Consider the following 18008-nt stretch of genomic DNA (forward strand, 5'->3'; position numbering starts at 1 on the left):
GTCAAAAAAGTCCAGTATTGAGCAAAAATTAGCAAAAGAAACAATTAAAGATAAAAATATAGCTAAAAAAGCAGAGTAATAACAGAGAGCTGCCAAACTTTGCTGCTACCGCTAGAAGCGCATCATTCGAAAGCATTCGAAATAATGTTGCTCAACTCATCATTTGTTTGCTAATTTAAGTGTGTATACTGAGCAGGCATGTTGGCAGTTAAAGGTGAAGAATAGTGGTGGCAGGCTTTATTGCAAGATATGATGCATAGTTAGTTTAACAAAATATCAAATCATGATTTCTATTTTAGTGTCAGTGCTGTTAATTACCAGTACCCTCTGTAAAGAATAAAAAATCTTTATTTTATTAGTATTTTTCTAAAGCTTCAAGGAGCCAATGCAAAGGAGGCAAAGAGTCACATGAGGCTCCAGAGCTCCAGGTTGCAGACCCCTGGTTTAAGTGTAGGATATACTGTTGTCTCTCAAAAGTGTCATTTGAAATAGATCTTGGAAAATGTAAAAAAAAAAAAAAAAAAAAGCTGTTTGGGTTCACCCCTATTTCTATTGGCCGATTACAACAGCCTTTGTGTCAGGCCTGTTTGTACCTGGACAGTTTCTGGAGAATGACACGGTGACATCTAGTGGTCATGATGCTGAAGGACATTTACTTCAACACAGCATGTTGTGGTAAGGCTACAGAGAGGCCGTGTCAGGTTGTCTACTCCAGTGTTTAAATGTTGATTTTAATTGGCTGTTTTTTGTTAGTTATTTTTGGAAATGACCCATGTTGTTATATTGAACGGTGATCTGGTAGAAGCCCAAACTGTGAAAAAGGATTCTGGAGATCAGCTCCAGCCTGTGCTGGTTAGCTTATTCTTTGAGGACACTGCCATCTCTTTATTCCTCAAATCTGTTTGAGTTTTTTTCAGTATGCATATTTTAAGCTGTTTCTGTGCTTAAAATAACAGTAAGAGCGTTTGGTGAGAGACATGCTGGCTTTTTCTATTTATAATGCATAAAAGGGTTTGTCAGGAATCAGAGTGAGTGATGCAACCAACACAGAATTCACTGATGCATTTCAATATATTTCAGAATAATTTAAGGAAAATACAATTTTCAACATTAAGCATTAAAAGCATAGCCAGCCAGGTTAAAACTTCAACCTGACCATACATAAAATCATACAATCTGTATTATTGTTTCCAAAAACCAGTGGTTACATTGTCACAAGCTACAACCATTTAAACAGACAACTCGGAAAGAGTGCAAGTTTACTTTAAAGCACAGCAAGAACGACTAATAACGTGAAACACCGACAGTGTGCCGTTCAAGATTGGTCACATGCCTCTGCACCTCATCATCCTTGATAATTCTGACCAAAAAGGTTGACCACATTTCCTTTTTCCCTTCGTCGCAGGCAAGAAAACAGCCTCAGCCTTCAGCTCACCTCAGTGCACTACAAACATTCTATGGTCTTACGGTGAAAGAAAAGTTCACAAACAGTTTTTGAATGTATTGATAATTCAGTCATCTCCCGTCTCATCTCAACTCTCTCAGCTTTCAAGATGGTAACGGGGTTAAACACAGTGAGGTGTACTGGAAAATCAGCAGATAATGAAGGGAAGAGAAACCCCAGGGTACAACAGACCAGTTTTCAGTCTTCTGTTTACATCCTCTGAATCTCAAAAAGACGGACATCAGTGTCATACCAGATAGGAGGGTCCACATTGCTGGAGAAACAGAAGAAGATGTTAGATTTTGAAAGTTTGAAATGAGAACTTTGCAAATGTGCAGCTCTTATCGCTGACTCACCGCAAATACACCACACCCCACATGTAGGTGCGAAACCACATGGCAGTGCCTGCATTGGCCTGATACTTCCTAATGAGGATGGGGTGAGGAACGGGCAGCAGGCCCACCAGTGTGCCATGCTGGAGGAACTTCAGAATCTCTGATTCATCTGTCAGACCCCTGCAGTGAAACGCAAACAGCTTTTAATGTTTCAAAGAGAATCTCTGCCAGTCTGTCACTTTGACATGCAGACTAAAACTTGACGTACTTATCAATGCAGATCTTCTCCACCTGGGGGACTAACACTTGTAGAAGTCGCATGATAGTCTGCAGGGGTAGTTTGCATTTCCAGGAAAGAACCTTGGGAGTTTTTTCTTTAATTAGTGACACATTCTGCCAGATATCAAACATGTTTGTAAAAATTGCAGTCTTCAGAATTCACATACCCAGTCTGGAGTGGCGACCCAATATGAGGTTGAAGATGCACTTGACAAACGTCTTCTCTCCATTTCTGCTTCAGTGTAGAAAACATCCTGATAATGAAGACAAATTAGTCAAAATAGCATGCTTCATGTTCAAACAACAAACACACACAAACATGTACATACAAACAGATGCACAGATGATTAGGGACATGCTCACTTCATTGTCTCTGCCTGAGTTTGATTCTGTGTCACTGGTCCCAGCCACTGCACTTTGGTCTGAGTGAGCTGCCTGAAGGGCGTCTGTCTTTGGTACTGACACCATGGTGCCGTCCTCTGATACCTGGGACTTTTCTGTCAGCTTATCAATGCCTGAGAAGAAAAACAGGTCATGATGAGTTCATTTTTACTGTTAAAACAAACAAAAAGCTAAAGATGAATTACACCTCTGTTGGGCTGGAGAATACTTTTATCCATAGTAAGTAAAACAGAGTCGTTTGGATTTTGAGTGAAGTACTCTGTAGCTGTATATAATCTGCTGAGATGTGCTGACTCAGAGTGGTCTTTAAGGACTGTTGTTCCCAAGTCCCACTTGTAACAGAAGTGGCACTCTCAGTTTGAGAACATGGGCTCAGAGTTACACACCTGCACCTTCACGGCTGAAATACACCAGATGCGTCTCCAGTCCGTCTCCAATCTGTCACAGCACTAGATCAGATAGGTTGCCATTCAAGTCAGTCTGTCAATTTACACTGGATCCGCTCTGTTGCGGTCCTGCTGCGAGGCAGGTTTGGCAAGTCACAGGTAATACACAGCCATCCTTTTTTTGTTGGACTTGGAGCTGTGATGCATAAATTCACCGTAGGGGAGATCAAGCAGGACAGGAAGTTGTGACAGACATAATGAGCAGAGCCAGACCAGGAGTCAACAGGTTTGAGGTTTACAGTCCAACATGAGTGAAGAGAGGCTCATCAATGGAGTGAGAAGCGCAGGAACTTCTCGGACTCGTGACTACAGCTGTCTATCAGTCATGCCACTTGCGGGACTGAACAGGCAGTCGGTGTAAGTTGACAAAAACAGTCAACACGCATCGGAGTGGAATGGAGCTGAAGATGTATCTGATGTATTTGAGGTGTCAGACAACCTGAGACCTCTCCTGCTCCCCTCTAGGCACCATGGATGGATGGAGTCAACCCTGCATGCAGTGGTTGGCAGTATAGCTTCTGTTTAGGTTTTTAGGCCAGTTTCTCAACAAAGGGGTTGAGCCAACCAGGTTCCCCTCTGACTCATCCACTTATCATTGAGTACCTTAGGGCCATTTGAACCATGCTATACTCAAGCACAATTGATGCCCTGCAGCGCCGTTCCCCTGCCGGCGAGTACGATCCACCGTAACACTACTCCAATATGGACCAGACTTTTGGCACATGCATGGCTCGCCAATGTCATCATGAAGCGTGATCTCATCAGAGCCAGCACAATGAGATGCAGAGTACACTGCTATGACTTAAGAGACTTTTTGGCTTATGTTAGGTACGACACAGCTCTCTAACACCCCATTATTTTTTTAAATGATTGCCAAGAGGAGCAGTCGCAGCAATCACGCGTCATGGATCCTACGCGTTGTCTGCATGAAGTGAACTGGGCTGGAGCCCACCTCTCCGAAGCGAATCATGCTTGAGCACAGCACACTTGCGGTCACAGTGGCCAAACAAACAGTTTGACCACGTCCTTATTCAACTCCCCTTCACACAGCCCAAACTAAGCTGTTTAAACTACGATTCAGAGATTCTTTGACCAATGAGCCACTTTGATTTTCAATCATTAATATCCACACAGGAGATGACAGAGCCAGTACCTGGAATAGCGACCAAACTGGCCTTCAATGTACCAGGCTCTGCCGGCACAGCAGGGTGAGAGCCCTCCATAGACACTGTCTCCTGGGAGCTGGTGCGAGAAATGACATCTGGAGACTTCTTCTTCTTCTGTAAAGCCTTTTGTATGGAGGCGGGATCAGAGGGTAGATTGGCCAACTGGTGGAACACGTTGCGTTTGCGAATGATGGCGTACACCAAGTTGCAGTTTCCTGAAGAAGAAAGAAAAATAAGTTAATTACAGCATAAAAGGACGCAGCTGTCCAATTTCTGTTTGTGTGCACGAGTCTCTTACCATCAAACTGATACTGTATAATATTGTTGAAAGCCTCCAGGAGGAAGAATACAAGGTGATGGTTCTGGGCTGCAGAGAAGAGGAACCAGCTGGTGGAGAAGGCTTCCACCAGGTGGAGCAGTTTATTGGCTGCCACCATGGACAGGCTCTTCAAATATGGAGATACTGCAGAAGTGAATGGTATATTTAGAAAATGACTGTGTTAGCAAACAATGAAACTATAACATCTTTGTTTCTTCGATTAAGCAGCTTCATTTATGACAGAAAACAGATGGAAAGATGGTATAAATATGTTACCGTTTACGATGATAGTAAGCAGGCAGTCAAAGAGAGGCTGCAGTCGCTGGTGGCCTGTGGTGATAATCTTGTGGAACACCTACAAAACAAACACAGTGACAGCTGTGAGAATTAACTGCATTATACTCAGGGGGCAATAAAGAGCCTTTCAAATGACGTAACCATGGAGATCTCACCACTATGAGCAGGTCAGCATGAGTGCCTGTGAACACTGGGATATCCATAGGAACATGGACGGTGTAGGGCTTGTTTAAGCGCACACCAAAGTTTCTTTCCCCACTGAGCAGCAGCAAAATGAACACACCGATGTGCATGAGTCCAACACGGGCTGAAGAAAAACAAAACAGAATAATGTCATAAATAAAGTCTTAAAAAGTCACTGATGCAGGGTGGGGATGCTGAAAACACATGCATGAGACTCACATTGATCGGCTCTAGCGTCATTCAGGTAGTAGAGGATAGGAACCAGGATATCCAGCACATCACTGCTCTTCAGGACAAAAAACAGGAACTTCTATCGTGGGAACACAAATAGGATTTACTGAGTGATAGCACATCCATTAAAGGACACACTCCTTTTTGTGAGTTCTTCATACCTACCTTGTTAAAATCACAAAGCTTCCAGAAAAGTACCAACAGCTCTTGATGAAACTGGATCTTTTTGGTGGAGTTGGGCAGGTAGGTCTGAGTCAGGGGGTTTGTGAGGAGACGAGCAAGGCCTTTTAAAACAAAGTCAAAGTCCTGCCAAGAGACAGATGATAGTGAGGCTTCAGGTATCTGTGTAGGGAAAGTATCAGCGTATCTGAAGGATTAACAACCAGCTTACCTCCTCTCTGTGAATCCTTGACAAGTAATTCACAAAAAGGTTTTCAGGGCCTGTGGACTGTGAGACAACAAAAACAGTCAGATTCTGTCACAAATATGCAATCATCAATCGAACAACGTGATGCAGCAGTGATCTCCATGTCATACCTCGTGTTCCTCAATGCTGGACGGGGACGGGGGACGTTGGAGAATGCCTCCACTATGCTCCAGCGTTACAATGAGAATCTGTACAGCCTGCTCCACAAGCTGCTCCCGGTAGTCAGAGAAGAGCAGGTGGTTGTACGGGATGCCGTAGCCCACAGGATCATAGGCACAGACCACATTCAGCAGGGAGGTGAACAGAGGCAGAGCATGTCTAGGGACAAACACATGAGGAAAATGTGTGCGTAAAGATGCTATGAGGAGGATCTGTTTCAACTGCACTTCCTCGCCACCTTCTGGCTGGAGTCTCAATACACTGTTGTAAATTACTTTCAGTGAGGCATTTGTTTGTTTTGGAATAAAATGGAGATCGGAACGAAAAAAAATTCTTTGTTCAAGACAACTTTATACTGGATACAACGGCTGAGGTAAGGTATTTAGCAGTACAGTTACGTACTACTATGGTTTGAAACGTGACATCAAGCCGGCTATATGTTAGCGAGGCATCGGCAGCCCGGTGCTCCGACGTATCTGTAGGCTAACGTGACAACAAGCAAACACTGTCAGTTTGTATGTGGTTAAGTAGCAGAAATGTCCATAATGTGGTTAGCTATGTCTTGCTAGTCATCTACCAAGCAGAGCTAACGTAGCCTCACTCTTCATTTTATTGATAGACTCTAAAGTTTGAACAGACCACTGCAGAATAACTGCTGACTGTGGGTTGGAATGAACATTATCCCAAACAGTTAAGCCCCTGTATTACAGAGTGATACAGCCCCAGCTAAAGGCTAATTAGCTTTTAGCTGGGGCTGTAGCACTCCCCCGATTAGGTTTCCTCTGCTCTTCTTTCCTGCAGGTGTTTTCATAGAGACCCAGGCTTGCCGTAAATCAATCTGGTCCTGGTTGGCCCGATCATGAAGCTAAGAAGTAGCAATTTAAAATAAATTGTAACCAGCAATATTGGCACTGATAATCTTATTTTAAAGTGGTGATTACAGTCCGGCATATATCTAGAAGGGAGACGTTTTCATGATCACTTTAAAACTCCTCACAGCCACTTTAAAGTGTCTGTCGGTGTGTAAGATTTACTATTCTGCTTTATTATGAAAAAAGAGATGTGATTAACCTGTTTTCTGTTGAGCAGAAGAATGTCACCCAGGGGTTTAAGACACCTGTGTCTGTTGATGGGGGCAGGTACATTGCCTCAGAGAAGCAGGTCAGTAACAACCTCAGCAGCTCTGTCCTGCAACGCACAAATAGAAGAACACAAAGAGAGGAAGAAGTAGTTGAACAGGAAAAAAGTCCAATGTATGAATGTTTGGGGTATAAATATTACAGAACATGGCACACTTACCTATTCAGGTCATGGATATAGTTGAGAGGTGGGGACTGTGCAAAGCCCACTCCTGCCTCCCAGATGTATTCACAGCTGTCAATAGACTGCATGTTCTCCACAGAGTCCTGGGAGTAGAAGAAAAAGTGTTCAGTAGTGTTTTTACTGCTGATACCGACTAGGGCTGGGACGATATGCTTATTCTCCTGATTCGATTTTTGGGGGATTTTTCGGGCGCTGATTCAATATAACTTGTAAGTCTTCAATATTTTGGATTTTTGCAGTTTTCAGTTTGCTTTTTTACCACAAGACCATGTGAGAAAAGTTGAATGGTGATGTCTACAGACTATATTAGGAGCCATTTTTCCTAAAAAATGCACGTGAGTCAGTTTTTAGGGTTTATTCAGGGGATCTAGCATTTTAACTTTTTTTCCAACCCAGCTTGTAAACAAAGACTAAAATATAATAAATCTAAAGTCCAAAATGATGGAGTTAAATTAGAGGGAAAATAGATTTTTGAACAAAAAAAAATCACGATTTAAAAATTGTTGAACAAAAGATTCCAATACTTTGATACATCAATTTACTCTACCAGTCTTAATAACAACCCATTTAATACTGATAAATGGTAACTACCGTATGATTCTATCAAATCAACAGTTAAAGTAACAACGTATTTTTGTTATGTAGTTTGAGGAGGACATGATTGAGAAATACTCATAGTACACAATACATAGTTTATCGAGGAAGTTAAAACTCTGCTGAGAGTTGACTGTCAGGGGAAAAGTTGCATTCCGAAGTGCAACATTCCTTTCTTGCTCTTTGGAAACGAGGACTTCTTCCTGGTGCGGCTAACAGTGTATATTATTCAGTCGAGACTTTTTTCTTCAGAAAAACTTGACTGATAAGTAAGGTCACTGAGAAACCAGGAAGAAGGAACCTTGTGCTCAAAAGTTCATTTATAACAACTAAATTAATTATCTAACCATTTTACATCAGATTCCATTGTGTGTCAGCAGTTTGTCATCGTACTGGATGGTGTGAGGCTGACAGACATGCACATTAACAGAACCCAGGTGACTTACAGGGCCCCTCTTATGACTGTGCACTGTGAAGTCAGGGCAGAAGAGGAGGTCTGCGATGGCCAGGAGCAGCGACTCAGCAAGAGGTCGAGCTCCATCGTCGTCATCCAGCTCGTCCGTCTGGAAAGGATAGGACATACAGGATAATCATGAATACAAGTCCACTGTAAAATAACTGAGTTAATCATGGCTTCTCAGATGAGCCTTTCTTAAATTCCTGAAAACTCACCCCAGCCCGGCCAGCACCAGGCACTGTTGACCAGAAGAATCCTCTCCAGTCCTGGTCCTCAAAGATGTAAGGAAGGATGCGAGACAGGATGCGAGCGGAGTTTAGGATCACCTGCTTCTCCCTCTCTGTTGGGCAACCAGACTCTGCACCCTGCACCAGCTTTTCCACAGCCTGAGTGGGCAGGAAGTGCATGAGAGTGAGGCAGCAGCACTGTCTTGTTGGTTTATATCACCCAGAAAAAGCTTTTTTTCTTAAATCTAAATGTTTAATCGCTTAGCTTGCTTCATCACTAGTGCATGTTTTCCAACATTTTTTTTCTTAGTCAGTAAATGAAGCACTAAGAATGCATCTTACTGCCCAACACTTACTGCCCCACTAAAGCTTAGACTATACCATGAACTAAAAGTGTTTCTCTTGTTTTTAGAAATAAAAAATCAACAGTAATCACTGGGCTTAAGCTTGCTGTTATACTGTGCAGCACTTTCAATATTTCCTGTTTGTTTTATTCGACAGTCAACATCTTCTGGCTATGAGATTCAGACATCTGTAGTTGTTTGGGGCTTTTAAAAAGATTTACTTCTGAGCATTATTCATCATCACCCTGTGTCGAAGATAGGTACCAACCCACTCTGAATCTGCCCAGTTGAAAAGGCTCTCCCCTTTATTAAATTATGCTGCAAGTACACAGCCTGTCTGCTTTGCTTCTGACAGGCAGCTTCAAACGGAAACTGAGACCAGAAGAAAGGAAGCAAGCGGAAAGGAAGGGGTGTTGACTCACTTATTCCCTCATCTGAGTGCATGGAGCAGTGCTGAAAGACCAACAGTGCAAGGCTCCAATAATCAGGGGTTTAAAAGAAAGCACTAAGACTCAAAAGGAGTAATACTCCAATGCAGTATCAAATGACATAAACAGGGTGCAAAGGAGAATTCACAGCTCCAGTAGTGTGTACCTTATAGCAAAGGGTTGCTAAATTGGAGGGAGACTCCTCTCGAACAGCTCGTATCTCTGCAGCTGGCACCAGTGCAAAAACATCCTGGACCGTGGTGGTAGTGTCTGCCCAGAACTGGTCCCAGAAGGCATCGTCTGTGGCTTCCACTGGCTGTAGGAAACATATTTACACGACTTGTTATTTTCATTTATCTGACATTCAGCCTTCAGTATCAGTGGAACTTAGGACACAAAAGCCCGATGAACCTCGCAGATATCATTTTACCCTGCGCCACAGTACAAACATTATTATTTCATCCAACATCAACCGAGGCATGCCCTAACAGCAATGTAAACACATACTGTGTTAAGCATTGTGGGCTGCATTATCTGACACAATGATTTGAGGACAGTCCACCTGCCGCATCTGCAAGCGTGGTCATTTTAAGACATAGGCTACGTCATCGTTTTTTATTCAACAACGCCATCGTTTTCTTTTCGTCAAAACTAATAAAATGTGACACATATCAAGCTGTTGATAATCTGCATCACGGAACCCGCCATCATTTAATCCAACAGTGTGATGGCAAATACGACATTATTAATTGACGTATGTTGCATTAAATCTTCTTGAATAAAAATACAGAATATTTTGATTGTGCATTATCGATGAATTGTATTGTCACCATGTAACAATTGCTTTTTTCCCCTTCCACTACATTAGACGCATAATCACATCCGCTCGGTGATGCTCAGTGCGCTCGTTAGAAATTTGCTTTCTGAATAAAGCTGACAACAAAAGCATACCTGTGTTTTGGTTGTCAGCTGTATCACTGCTTTCCTGAAGTTTAATTTGGAGTCGGTGCTTCCCATTGCGATTTTTCCCCTTTATAATACCAGGACCGCTGCTGCTGAGAATCCCTGTTAATCTCACCCCCTTCCTCTGCTTGAGTCATTGGCGGAGGCGTTTTTCCACTATTGGCTGGTTGGGTATGCTGCACTACAGTGTGTAACTTCCGGGTTGGGAAGATGTCAACAAATCGGCCAAATTGGGTGTTTAGTTTGAAATATATTTCCAGTAACATACGCATTTCTGTTGTTGCACTTGTTATTATGGGTGGGTTTGTTACACACTTTGATATCAAATATATCCATCAAGACTTTCTTGAGGGACCTGCACTAAATGCTCTATGAAAGCTAATTCTTTGTTTTATTAATATTACAATTTGGTAAACGCGCTCTCAAAAATAATGCTAACTGAGAATGTGCCGAATAATGCCAATAATCCAAAACTTAAAAAAAAAAAAAAAAAAAACATCTTTTGCGGTAATAAGAATCATATCTGACTATGAGCATTCGGAAATTCAAAGTTCTTTACACAGACCTATATAGTTTTTAAGCCTTGGATGGCAGCCATGGACCTGATGAACGGTACTTGGAGTGAATTGTCACTCAACTGTACTTGTGTGATAAATGTACCGACACGCGTTATTAATGATACCTTTAATGGTACTCGTTTGTACCAGGTTTATTTTTCAAACTAGATAGCATGTAAAACAAAAGCCACGTAAACATTGGGAATCATCACTATATAACTTAAGTTATCAGCACCAATTACTACGATCATGACTTCTTTATTTGTTGCACCTTCGTGCCATGGAAAACAACCGAAGGATCATGAGGATGTGGTCGATTTTTCGATGACACTTAAAGGCACCATTACCAGCTTTTGCGCAGCCGCAGTACCATGTAAACATAGCTGCCGCTATTGCTAGTTGTGCTCGTAGCCTCTGCTATCATAGCTAGCTAGTTTACACCACTGCAGGTTCGTGTGAGTCCGACTCTGGCATAGAAGTTGCTAGATTTTGGTCAAAGAAACTAAGCAAATTTTAGTTCTCTGTGTTCTTGGCTTTAGGTTATAACGGAGAGCTGAGGTTAGTGGGGTAGCTAGTGGCGACGTTGACGCGCTTGGGACTGTTAGCTAGCCAGCTAGTCAACGCCCGGTCTTTATGTAATATAAAAGGCCATTACCTTAAGTAACAGCAAAGCTCATCATAGCCTACCAGGATATTAGTTTACTGTTACCAACATGAATTTAAGTATGATATCAGCGTTTAGCACAATGAGCCAATCAGCTAGACTACTTTGCTAACTCGGGTGATAGGCCAACGGATAATAGCGAACAAGCTACTAAAACAAGTCTAAAACGTCAAGTCAGCGGGTCCTCCAGTCCTATTTAACGGGCACAAAAGATACCTGCTGGTGTATACATATATTCATCATATGTTGACTGAAAACAGGTGGGTGAAGCCTTCAATACTGAATGAATTATATTGTCTGATTTGATTTCAGCAGCATTAATAAGGCCGTTGTTCACAAATTGCACCATTTGAACACTCTCTGGGTCTGTACGATGAGCAGTGTGTTGTTTTGTTGAATAGCAACGATACGTTAATGTGTGATGGTACATTTGTTTTTTTGATTTTTTATGTTATTTTGTCTTTGTATGTGCTCATCCACACAGAAAACGACAGCGCAGTGGCGGTGAGGAGGGTGGCCAATTGGTGCCACAAGCCAAAAGGCAAAGCAGAGGCCATCCTCTGTCCCCTGAGCCAGGCCGAGATGCCTGGGACTCTGAGGTAAAAACAGTTGTCCACAGAAAAAAAGTAACTGTAAAACCAGACAAAAAATAATATTGCTCTAACATGTTGGCTGTAGCAGTTTCTTGAAGACAATAGGCAGTATTTGGGTGTGTGACTTGGTGCAAATGAACATTTCTTCAATGCCTTAAGTGTTCTCATTAAAACTGACTTGAAAGAACCACGCCGCTAATTATCATCAAATGTTATGCTGTGTGACAGATGATGCGATAAAATCCATACTATTTAAAAACCCAAAGGCATCAGGGTCTTCAAATCCAAACAGGATTAACCCATACAGACTCATGTAGCACAAGAACACACACAAAAAAAAATCAAGACCTAGAGGTTTGGAGATGTATCCCTAGACAGAGTTAAAGACCATCAAGGGGGTGATAGTATTTTAAAGAAATATGAGCACAAACACCAATAAAGGAATGAAGTAAAAAATGAACAAAGGATGCGTAAGCATTAAAAGATAATGAGTATAACAAAGATTAAAATATAAATAGGCGATAGAAGCTGAAGAAAAAAAAAATAAAGGCCAGAAATTACAGCAATAAAAAAAGCCACAAGTGCTTCTAAAAGATGTCTACACCCTTTAGATTAACAGGTTAAACAATACAGAGTTCTGATTAGATCCCCTAATCAGAAAATATGAACCAGTCACTAAAGTGGCCGCAGTGACAGAAGGTTATATCTGTAACCAACGTTTGGAGATGATAGCTTTACCTACAAGACAATCAAGATAAAAATTTAAATAAACGGGGAACAGTTTTAATTACACACAAGACATGTTGCGATATCAGAGCTCTTCTTTTGGTGATAAACAGGTTTCTCAATGCTTTTCAATAAGTCATATATCTCTAGTGAACTCTGTCCATGCACTCTTAGTTTGCTTTTTTAAGCTTAAAAGCTTCACAGACTGATGAGCCTTTGAGATGCTAATTTTTTCCAATGTGCATCATTTCCTTCAAGCGATTTAGTTGTACAGCTTTGAATTTAACATCATAAGAAATTAAAAATGAAAGCCAGGTTAATCTCCAAAGTTTACTCTCATGAAACCCTTTGATGTTGATGGTCATATTTAGCTAGCTCATTGCTCATTCAGATGTCTGTGTTTCAGTCATCCAACAGTGAAAGCAGCAGCAGCATCAGCAGTCCCGAACATGTTGCTGGAAGCTGTGGCAGTCGCTGCGCTGTTGGCCCCTGCAGTCCCCTCAGCACTGGTGACTCCTCAGAACTGGCCAGCTCCACGAACCCAGTGTCCTACGAGCAGATTAACCGCATCCTGAAGCACGCCCACTTCCAAAGCCTGCAGAGCAGAGGCCACACCACAGACACATGACTACCTTAAGTCTACCACCAGAGGACCCGAGTCCCTGAGGTGCTTATGAACATCACATGCTGTTTCACTTCACTCAGCTCTTCCCACCCATCTCCAGTTACTGTGAAATCTCACAGCTCTACATATCTTTGGCTGGAGGCCTGATCAGGTATCTGGAGGGGGTTCATCATTAAGATAAATAAAAATGATAACTGTTTTAGCAATAATAACTGTGTGATCAACTGAAACATTATGTGTGATCCACTTCATGTTCGAGCAGTCTGCCATACATGCTGCTCTTAGAGCCTTGTTGTGACTGATTGATGGTGATGATGATGAATCCCTGTGTTTTGTCTGTGATGTTGTATAAATATAGTGCTACTGCGTCTGCAGAAGGTGCACCAAATCTATTTTAGGCCGGTCAGCGTGACCTTTTTAGTCTCCTAGAGGAGTTCTTGGGTTGTATGATGCTGAATCTGATGTCTGTGTAAGTACATGGACCAGTCTCAGGGAGGATTTGCACTTGTCTTGGACTGTTCATTTGCTTTCATACTCAGACAGGGACTCCATCTTGGGGACACATAGAAGCCTTGGGTGTTCACTTGGCCAAGAACACACCGCATATTCTCTGCCCTTATTTTGTTAGTGAATAGAGTATTTAAAGATAAATGAGTAGATTTCAGCCAAATGTAGTTTAGGGTCAGGCTGTCGAACTGATTCAGCTCTTATCATTTTTTTGATGGATTTCAATTCACTGCAACATAGATTTTGAACAGTTTTAGGGTAATTTCCATCAACTACTGTCCTCATTTAGATAAAAACAGATGAGTGACATTTAGTTCACATTTTACAGTCAATGATGTTGACTCAGAATCTGTTCTCATGTGATCTTGACAAAATCAATCCTGTTCCCTTGTGATCAATGGCAGTAGATAGTGACATTTCACCAGTGAAAATTTCCTCCCGACAGCTTTGTTCAATGTTGCTGCTCATATTAGGAACAGAATTGATACAATTTTACATAAAATGGTGCAATTTCAACCAAAGGAGAAAAGTCCATGTACCATCACTGTGATTTTTCCCCCAACAAGAACACTGACTATTTTACTTCATGGTAGCCTTGAGCACAAAGTAACATATGGTCAATGTTAATTTTCTGTCTTAGGATAGATGACTCCAGCTGGTATGTAATTTTTAACTATCAAAATAGAGATTGATTCATTCCACCATTGGTTGTAAGGGTACAGAATTAAAATGTTGAGATTGCAAGAGAGTTAATAAGTAAGTTCAGCAGTGTCGACACATCACCAGCTTCTCATGACCACAGAAAGGTAACACAATAACTAGTTGCAGCTGTGAAGTCTATAACCTTTCAAACTCTGTGCATTTTCCAATCCTCTTGATACACCATAGATGGCTGCCTGGTGTGGCATTCTAGCTTGTAGGAAATGTAGTTCTTTCCCTCCAGAGGGGATTACAAAGCATTAGGAACAAAATCAACTCAAAAAGCTTTGTCTGCCATAAAACTGGAGCCACTAAATGCAGGCAAGCGTTCTGCCTCTGCACTACTACTCCATGGTAGCTACATATGTATGTATGTCCCTCTGCACTGAACATCCAGGTACAGACACTGGCCAAGAGATCATGTATGTCTCCCCCTCTCTGAAAGCAGGATCGGTTTCATTACTGGAGCCTCAATCCAGGACTGAGAGTGGGTGTTCATTTTGATTTTTCTCAGACTGGTGTATCAGATATGGACACATTTTACAGATGTGGTTTATTTTTTTTAGTGATATATTTTTTGTATTGAGTAATTTTCATGACATTAACCTGCCATTGATTACTTTTTCTTGTAAATACCCCTTCATTTAATAAATAAATTAATGTTTTGGAAAAAGAGCATTCTTTTTTTTCCTTTAGAAACATTTAGAAACATTCCCTGATACGTTCATTGTATTCCTTTACACTGTGTGTCTTTAAGGAAAAACCTACAAGCTTGACTGTTGGTACTGTATTTGCAAACAAGGATTCCCTCCATCCTCTTATCTTCCCTTTAATGAATGACTCCCCATGCATTGAGACCATCATTAATGAGATATGACCTGTGTCTAAGCTGGTTTCTTTAATTAGCACACTACATGTCCATGTCCTTGTCTTGTCGCAGACACAGTAACAGATTACATACATTAATGCGCCACACGTAACCACGGTTACCTTGCTGGCTACCACAGGTCCTCATTACTTGCCTCCCTTTGATTCCCCCTCCACCTCTCCCAAGTCAGATATGACGAATAGGGCAATGATAATTCAGGATTAGAGATCTTTCTGCACTGTGGCAGTGCTGCTCTTTCTATGCTCTGAAGCACGCCTTCTCATTATCTAGAAAGGCAGAAATATATAGATGGGAACAATTAGTGAGAAGAAAGTAACCCTTTCATCAGAGGATGTGATGCTTTCGAGCGGCCTTTTGTATCTCGGAGCAAAAACATCACATTAGAGCTGAGCGAGTGCTGTGTAATTAAGGTGGTGAGGATGCAATTAGTGGCGGCTTGGATAAATATTTTCTTGATATTTCAAATTTCTGTTTAGGAAAAACATTGATGCTTTTAGAAGTAGTATTAAGATGTTCTGAAAGTATCTGATTCAGGTCATTTAAACTATTAGTGTTGTAATATGAAACGGCTGTACTCAGGGTTCTGAACAAAATAATATCATCAACAGACAATGTTTAATCAACAAACCACCTTTTGTAAAAGTAAAGTGGATTTTGTGAGTGTTTAGATGTTAGAAAATTTACCAAAGCTTTTTAAATACATGAGTACCACAAATATTTTATTCAAGAATAGTTTCAGGGTTATTCTTAAAAGTAGAGTGTCACTAAGTCAAACCCTGTTACAGCAAATGTGTCCAGATGTTCATGAAAAGAGCAGCAGAGGGCAGCACACTCTGTCAGCTCCACACAACTGAACTTCTCGTAGTCTGGATCACATAAATGCCAGGGGATTTCTTCAATGTGATGAAAACATGTGGGGTGCGTAGAAGATATTTATCAGATTTTACACTCACACACACACACACACACACACACACACACACACACACACACACACACACACACACACACACACACACACACACACACACACACACACACTGTCTTTCCTGAGCAGATATGAAGGCAGGTGTTGATGAATGGCTTATGTGAGTTGTGTAGAGGGGTAGGACAGAGTTAAAAGTAATGTCCTTGTTCTGAGGTCTATGTATGCGCATACACTGTTATATTTTTGCTATGACTAGAAAAAAAATTACTTCTTTTCTGTTTGTCCTTGTTGAGCCCTATTTTTTCTCAAAGGCAAAAAAGCATAGAAAACAACGTATTATACTGTACAAATTCAGAAAAGCAGACAAACCACTGTTTTATTTTCCAAGTCCGGCTCTCTTTGAATTAAAAAAATAATGATCTTAAACATTAGGTAAGTCCTTTGATTAAGTATATTGTATTAGAACTATAAACTATATTGAGTCCAAAGTGAGCTAAAGCTGATCTGGTCACCCTTGCCTCTCGATGCCAGACTTTGGCTGAAATGTATTTGGGCAGCTGTTGCCTAGCATGAGACGGTGATTGGGTTGGCATCAAGTGCACTGCTTTCCCTCACCAGCCAACACAAACATCTGCTTTGCCTCCCCACCACCATTTCGCCCAACATCAAACAACAAAGCTCGTCTGCTCCGCTGCCCCCATGGCCATCCGAAGAATTAATGACCCACCAAGCACATTAGCGGTGCCCTATTGCCCCTTCCTGGCTGAAGTGGGGAGAAGGGAAAGCCGTGGCAGGCGAGCAAGGAGAGAGAAGGGGTTAGTGGGTCAGGATGATAAAGTACTTCACAGGTCAGAAATTAAGATGGATAGATTCTATTTTTTATGCAAATTCTTGATTTATACAGTACTATATTTAGAAAGTCAGGATTTGTGAAGTAAATCATGACTTTCTGTGTTTGCTCTGGTAGCAGAGCAAGTCAGCAGAGTTAAGTTGAAGACAGAGGTTATAAAACTACAAAATGCATGGCTATGAGGGCCCGGCACTTAGAATTAAACGACCTGCTTATAAGTACATACAAGAACTGAAGATGATCTTCACCCTCATCCACTCTAAGTGCTCACTCTTTCCCCAACTGCTGCTGTCAGGGTGTGGAGAGCAGGACTGGGTTATCTCACAGACTGTAGCCTAAACATGCTGCCCTAATGCTGCGGGGTAGGAGTCGTCATTTCACTAAACAAAAGAAAGAAAACACTCTTTATGGACAGTCTGAAAGTTTTAATGGTTTAAACGCACAGGACAGAAAAGAAAAAGATAAGCGACAAGCTGTGCAGGCTGGAGTCAGCGTCTCTGGTTACACTTTATGGCCTCCCTATTCAATTTCACACAATGTGATCCAGAGACAATGTACAGTAGACTTTTTCACTGCGCAGTGAAGTTACAGTCAAGGCCCCGATCAATCATAATAAATGTTCTACCCAGATCTCAGAGAGAAGGGCTGTGAACAGTCTCAGTCCCTCCATGCAGGTCACAATCATCTCTCCTTTTATGGTGTCTTCTTAGTGAGGATGTAAGAGAATATGCATGGAGTATTACAATGTTGTTTTCTGACACTGTACCAATCCTCAGGAACTCATTGGGTTTTGAACTGATTTTATGGCAGAGGTTCAGTTTTGTTTTTATTAAAACCCTCAATATTTTTATAGTATAGAATAAATGTATCATCAGCTATTTCACTCTCAGATATTACAATTAAAAGACAGAAAGAAAACAATACACACGCATCCAAAAAAAAGAAA

At 41.4% G+C, this 18008-nt stretch overlaps 2 protein-coding genes across 2 annotated transcripts; one reads left to right on the forward strand and one right to left on the reverse strand.

Annotated features, from left to right (window-relative positions):
- Positions 1 to 1042: 1042 nt before the first annotated feature.
- Positions 1043 to 10173, reverse strand: hid1a (HID1 domain containing a). The gene is made up of 19 exons (XM_074697349.1): positions 10013 to 10173; positions 9228 to 9377; positions 8278 to 8448; positions 8052 to 8168; positions 6988 to 7094; positions 6760 to 6876; positions 5640 to 5847; positions 5494 to 5550; positions 5268 to 5408; positions 5091 to 5181; positions 4844 to 4995; positions 4668 to 4746; positions 4371 to 4535; positions 4060 to 4287; positions 2422 to 2573; positions 2226 to 2312; positions 2048 to 2139; positions 1801 to 1959; positions 1043 to 1718 (listed from the first exon to the last, which is right to left on the reverse strand). The coding sequence occupies exons 1-19, from the start codon at positions 10076 to 10078 to the stop codon at positions 1655 to 1657; spliced, it is 2403 nt and encodes an 800-aa protein (XP_074553450.1). The 5' UTR covers positions 10079 to 10173; the 3' UTR covers positions 1043 to 1654.
- A 777-nt stretch (positions 10174 to 10950) lies between these two features.
- Positions 10951 to 13968, forward strand: LOC141809008 (protein VCF1). Its single transcript, XM_074695802.1, has 3 exons — positions 10951 to 11505; positions 11730 to 11844; positions 12971 to 13968. The coding sequence occupies exons 1-3, from the start codon at positions 11489 to 11491 to the stop codon at positions 13190 to 13192; spliced, it is 354 nt and encodes a 117-aa protein (XP_074551903.1). The 5' UTR covers positions 10951 to 11488; the 3' UTR covers positions 13193 to 13968.
- Positions 13969 to 18008: the final 4040 nt, after the last annotated feature.

Source organism: Halichoeres trimaculatus, unplaced genomic scaffold (assembly GCF_033239565.1).
Source record: "Halichoeres trimaculatus isolate MK-OKI-2021-1 unplaced genomic scaffold, fHalTri1.1 fHalTri1_scaffold_20, whole genome shotgun sequence".
In the NCBI taxonomy this organism is placed as follows: Eukaryota; Metazoa; Chordata; class Actinopteri; order Labriformes; family Labridae; genus Halichoeres; species Halichoeres trimaculatus.